This window comes from Tachysurus vachellii, chromosome 8 (assembly GCF_030014155.1).
Source record: "Tachysurus vachellii isolate PV-2020 chromosome 8, HZAU_Pvac_v1, whole genome shotgun sequence".
In the NCBI taxonomy this organism is placed as follows: domain Eukaryota; kingdom Metazoa; phylum Chordata; class Actinopteri; order Siluriformes; family Bagridae; genus Tachysurus; species Tachysurus vachellii.
The window spans coordinates 3,828,093-3,834,558 of NC_083467.1; the positions used below are offsets into that span (position 1 = coordinate 3,828,093).

General features: G+C 41.6%; 1 protein-coding gene across 1 annotated transcript in view; it reads left to right on the forward strand.

The window, feature by feature from the left end:
- Positions 1-4,333, forward strand: part of dnah7 (dynein, axonemal, heavy chain 7) — a 90,429-nt gene extending 86,096 nt beyond the window's left edge. The window contains exons 63-65 of the mRNA XM_060875768.1: positions 345-522; positions 1,839-1,942; positions 4,060-4,333. Coding sequence (XP_060731751.1) covers positions 345-522; positions 1,839-1,942; positions 4,060-4,266 — 489 coding nt within the window. The 3' untranslated portion in view covers positions 4,267-4,333. The remainder of the gene's footprint in view (positions 1-344; positions 523-1,838; positions 1,943-4,059) is intronic.
- The last annotated feature ends 2,133 nt before the right edge of the window (positions 4,334-6,466 follow it).

Here is a 6,466-nt window from a genome sequence, read left to right on the forward strand (position 1 = left end):
TTCCTGTAAACGACTTATTAGCGTTCACACAGGCTTTAACCTCCGACTTCATGCTGTGCCGCTACACGGATTATAAAACCTACTTTTACTGTAAAGTCTTTCATTTGCTTGGAAATAGATGCAGGTTTTTTCCCCCCATCACACCCACACTGTGCCGTGTTCGCACGTCCAAACACGCACCACTGACCTACTGTATCACTATGCTTTTAACACGCTGTAAAGTATTTTAACTCACACTATTGGGTTCATGAAGGTGGTTCTATCTGGTCGTAATAGAATTGTATCATGCTTTGAGGTAGCTGTGTTCATCATACGCGGCGTAACCGAGTGTTTTCTTTGCGTAGGACTGGTGTGACGACGGCATTCCGACCGTGTTCTGGATGTCAGGCTTCTTCTTCACGCAGGCTTTCCTGACCGGCGCACAGCAGAACTACGCACGCAAACACGCCATCCCCATCGACCTGCTCTCCTTCGACTACTACGTCATGGACGAAATAGAGTACACGGAGCCGCCTGACGACGGTGAGACAGACACAGACAGTAGCAGAAAGCTGTTTATCAGGAACACCGTAGCGCTTAGACCCGCTTTCCCCCCCCTCAGAACAGCTTATATTCTCTTCAGCATGGATTTCCCAAGGTGTAGGAAACGTTCCTTTGGGATTCTGGTGCAGGTTGATAGAATTGCTCTAGATTTATGCCTCTAATCTTACCTTCTACTACATGCTCTGTTGGATTCAGAGCTGGTGCCTGTACAAGCCACTGTAGTACTTGAGATGTTAGTAGAAGCAGTCGTTTGTGTATCATGCAGGAGTAGCTGGTATAAGATGCTCACTTGTGAGCACAAACATGGTCACCAACAATCTCACCGTCGTTATAAAGAATGAATATATAAGTTACAATAGCCTTCTGCCAGTTGGAACCAGTCTAGACATTCTCCTCATACCTTGCCAATCATCGAGGTGTTTCTGCACACACTTCTGCCATACAATGAAAATATATCAAGACTCTGGTGTGAAAATTGATTAGCAGGACAACGGTTTCTCGCCGAGACGGTCACTATGAGACCGCATGCTTCCCCAGTTCTGATGAATGGCGTGAACATTCATTAACGCTCTTGACCTGGTATCTGCGTATGCAGAGCTGCATCGAGCTGCAGTTATAAAGGTGCTCCGTTTAAATCGGGTGGTAAGGTGGGAAGCATACAGGGAGAGAAATGACTGGATGTTCTAGACTGCGTTGTGTATACAGATAGACGGATGGAAACAGAGACAGACAAACAGAGCTATACGTTGATACATACGCAGAGAAAAAAAGAAAATGAAGGAAGGAAAGCTAAAACCTGAGCGAACATGACAGAACAGACGAGAGGAGGTGAGGGATGGAAGGAAAGAGGGTGACAGGAGGAGAGAGGATGCATTAACCCCTTGCCGTGCCCACGGGCTATCAATCAGAGTCAACATTACCTCGCTCTTTTACATCAGACCCCTGTCGCTCGTTCATCAGCATGTGATGAAGCTCTTGTTCCTCAGGGGGCTGCACGCAGACAGGGACACACACTCACACAGGGACACACACTCACACTCACACACAGATTGACAGCTGGTGTGTGTGGGTGTGTATGCACTAGTGTTTACCAAAATTTTAGACTCCTTAATATCTACCCAAGGGCTGCTGCTTCTTCTTCTTCTTCAGGCTAAACTCAGGGTTTGTAAAATGATGAAAGTGTAAATGTGTGTGTAAGAGAGAGAGAGAGAGAGAGAGAAAAAGACCTAGCCTATTTGCACTTCATGGCCGTGGATGTTTATGAAACCCATGATGTCTCCCCTCTTCCCTGGCAGGCGTCTACATCCGTGGTTTGTTCCTGGACGGGGCTCGCTGGGACAGAGAAAAGAAGCTGTTGGCAGAGTCGTACCCTAAGGTCCTCCACGACACCATGCCAGTGGTAATTATTCATAATTTTCCTTATTTATTATTTAATTCCTTTGCTTATTTATATCCCTCCGGGTTTGGTTACACACTGCGAATTGACAGAGTTTAATGACACCTGACGGGTTATGCAAGTTAATTAACAGGGGGAAAATATTTAAATGCGTCCGTCACGCTGCTGTTCTTCTTCTGTACTCATCACCCTCTTACACAGTCTTCCAGAAAGGTCAAGGCTGCTTCATATAGATGTTTATGCCTATGCTTATGCATAATTGGATGTTTGTTCGTAGTTGATAGTTAGTATTGCTAGCGTTACTGAATAAATTACACTCGCTACCTAACAAGCACTGCTACCCTCGAAAACTTGCCTGATTGTAACTCAGACGAACGTTTAAGCTGAGACGCGGAGACGAAACATCAATAAAGCAGGAGTCGCAGACGCTGATCTAACCTTACGGATCAGATATTTAAGCTGGAAAACTTAATGGACGTGTATAATTTATTTCTCCATCAAAACCTAAGCAAAAAAACTATATATTTAGGTTGCATCTCCTGAGTCACACTCTACCAGTCCCAGAGGACGTTAGCGCAGCGTTTCAATACATGGCGCTTTTGTTACCGTGGCCTACTTTATGATGGTTGATCATTTGATTGACATTTCCCCTTCGTGCAGGAGGACTTTAAAAAAGATTCGGTCTCAGCACGGCCAAGATAATCTTACAAAACGCTCCAGCTGTAAATTCACGTTTTGTTTTTTTCTCCTCCACACACGGGAGCCTGTTGATATTCGAACACCTTCATTGACCAGCTCCTGTTTCCGTCGCGTTAACTCCAGTCGGATGTGCAACTTTCTCAGCGAAGTCTCGTAAACACAGAGTTTCCAGTGAACTGAAAATACAAACACAAGCACACGTGGGAGAAGAACCGAGCTCCTCCAGACGTTCTGTGGCTCGGCTCCTGGGAGGCAGCGCTTTTCATCTCCGCACAATACCCAAAAGCCTTTGCTACAGCGAGTATTCCGAATGATTAATTATAGCTGCTGTGACCCAGGAGACAAAACGCACACTGTGAGCTTTTGTCTTGCTGCGTGTTATCGTGGGGCTTCTGAAAAGCGGAAAGCAATTTCAACTCAAGAAAGAAAGAAAAAAAAAGTTCACTTTGTCTTTGTTCAACACTGATTGCAAGACGTTCCAGTTACATATTTATACAAAATACTCCATGAATATTGCAGATGTGAATCGTGTCAAGTAAAATCTACAGCACCGTAACGTTCTGAAATACGGTTCTTTCTAAACGTATAAATCTGATTCCCTCCCTCACTGAAATACGCACGAGTTGCTATTTATGAACGCTAAAATTTTATAACGAAGCTTTTTAATGACTTTTATTATTGTTATCAATGGTTAACCTTAAAGGTGGGGTGCACGATGTTTGAAAGCCAATGTTGACATTTGAAATCACCAAAACAAACACGCCCCTAACCCAAATGGGTGTCACCCCTGTTTTGATAGCTCCGCCCCACACATACATACGTAACCCATGCAACTATTATGGCGGAACCTGCTCTGGCAGCTGGCCGAGGGGATATTTTTATCAATAAATGAACTTAATGAGTAATACTATGGTAATACAGATGTGTTTTTGTAGTACTGTGTGATGTACCGTTTAGCTCCGTTTTTCGCGGAAGACGACGTTCAACACCTAGAACCCGAGGCAGAGGTAACGGCAGGTATCCGCCATGTCAGTGTTTCAATCGCTTTCTGCTAATGACACAAATGTGCACTGAACACACTCTCCGCCGCATATTGACAAGACACGCCCCTTTCTGCTCATTGGCTACACGTTTGTTTTTGTTAGTCGGCCCAACTCAGTTTTCTGAAGCATTTCTCAAACATCGTGCACCGCACCTTTAATCCTAACCAGCGAGTGTTCATTTTATTTTCTTCATGTGCTTGAGATCAGGTGAAAGTCAGTAGTGTGTAAGGTCCTGACTTGAACTCCCTGAATACAGTAGTTACTTTTCTTTCTTTCTTTTTTTTAAAATAATATCTAGGTTATCTGAAACAGAAGAGCACATTGTCTGATTGAGATATGTAATGACACACTTCTCCTCTTTAACACACCCTGTTGTAGATTTGGCTCTTGCCCATGAAGAGGCAGGACGTCCCAGAGCGCTTGTGCTACCTTGCACCCGTGTACAAGACGAGCGAGAGACGAGGCACGTTGTCCACAACAGGCCACTCCACCAACTACGTCATCGCCATGACCCTCGACTCGGCCGTGTCTCCTGATCACTGGATTCGCCGCGGTGTTGCTCTGCTCTGCCAGCTCAACGCATAAAGCAGCAGATCATCGAGGCGAGGTGGCATCTTTCAGCCTCAGACCGTAAAACCCGACACGTTCAGAGCACTCGAAACGTTTGTGGTTTTTTAAAAAAAATTACAAATACTTTAAACTTACATTTTTATTTCCTTTTGTATAAATATTTAAGTTTACTGTACTTAAGTTTTGTTTAGCATATGTAATGTTTTTATGCTTTGAATACATAAAAGTATTGGAGTATTCAATCATTGTATTTTGATTAAAACTAAAAAAAAAAAAAAAAAATGTAAATAAATAAATAAATGCACACACTGATTGGCGTAAGATTAATGTTTGTGATGTTGCTATACATACAGTACATACTCCAATCTTGAGGAGACTCTGCATCCACTTCGGCCTTGAATTCAAGAAAATGTGTAAAGGTTAATACAAGTTTGCCTGTTTCACTCAATTCCCTAGTTCCATCACTTCATTTCCAATATCTTGCTAACTTTGTCATTAGCCTATACTTAACCATGGATAAAAGTTACAGCTAACCGCAAGTTTATGAATAGTTGCATGGAAGCATAAAATCACAAATTTGATGAAGAGGGCACTTAACAAACCCAACAAATAAACTTTTTAAAATAGTATGACTGGCGTTGACTACCGCTATGCTAGTGAATGGTAATTAAATAATGCAATGGTGTTAGCGGCGTATGTGCGCGCAGCACTGTGGACGCGCTTATAAAGTTTTGCACGTTACCGGTTAAAAAAAACAAACAAAGACGATATACCTGTAGTTATTATTATTATTATTATTATTAAATCAAAAGGCAGATTAGAAAACAGATACTTACAAGTTTTCGCACTTGAATCCAGTCACGCGCAAGGGTCAATCATATCGGAAAGACTTTTCTGGTAGCGTCGTTCAAAAAGATGCCGAACGTCCTGACGTACATGATGTCGATGAACGTCGCTGAGTAAACTTAAAAATATCATTGAAGTAACAGATTTTAATGACTGTTCTTTTTTTTTAGGTCAGTAGTACTGTTTGGGTTTACAGCCCACAATTTATAATGTTCACCTTTATACTGTTCAATCACACTGTTCTCAATCCCAAAGCCTTTTAATGTAAATGATCTATTCTATAAAAATTACCCAAGTCTGGCTAGCAGTCGTATCAGATTCTTCAGATGACAGTTTTTATTTTCAGTCTCGTTATTATTTATTTATTTATTTATTTTTTAATTGGCAAACTGTATCTTTATTACTTCAGATCTTGCAGCTGGCTTTAAAAGCGTTTATTAGGCACGTCAGGCTACACGATCGAACACAAAAAAGAGCTGTTGGTGGACCTTTATTTCTAGACAGAGCAACATCATTAAGACTAACAGGTGACGGAGACATTTAGACACTCAGGATTTTTAGACACGGCAGACAAAAAAAAAAAAAAAATTCAAGACCTTTAAACATTTTTTCCCACCCTTCCATGTTGGAATTTAAATAGTAAATTAGCACATTTTATCGTAGCTCATGCCTTTAGGCAAGTTCTCTGTTCACACTTCTAATCCAGAAAATTTGATTAAAAGTTTGAACCACCTTGAGCTCAAAGGTGCTCAAACTCCAGCATCATCAAGGTAAACTCTGAAATCGTGCCTTCGTTACTTCACAGTTTAAACACGCACTAATGACCAAGGAGCAAAAACCAACAAAATGCTCAGCATACATATTACTCTATTTAATAGAAATCAAACACTGACCAAAACAGAAAAAAAAAAAAAAAAACAAGTTTGTTCCATTTAGCTCATGCCACATGCATGTTTCAGGTCTAGTTGAGAACGTTGGCGAGATGAAGGTGACTGATCTTTACATACATTGAAGAGAACAGATCACAGAACAGGAGTGTTTGCTGAGGAAGCTGATCGATCAGCAGACACACGGCCCATGGATTGTACAGTGGGAAAGTCTACAAGTGATTTAGCATCTTCCAAACGTCAACACCGAAAATGAAAATATATCTTCTATCTATCATTTCTTTTAGATTACAAAGAAAGGAAACCTCTCTGTAAGTGCAAATTATCCTAATTAAAACAATACAGCGACCTGGGAGTTTGGATAACGAACCGAAGGGTTTTGGATTGTCGAAAGATTAATCTAGGATGAATTTATGTTCAAACTGCTAATCGCTGGCAAAGAACTGTTTCTGATTGAGTGTCGTACTGAAAGAGTCGGCACC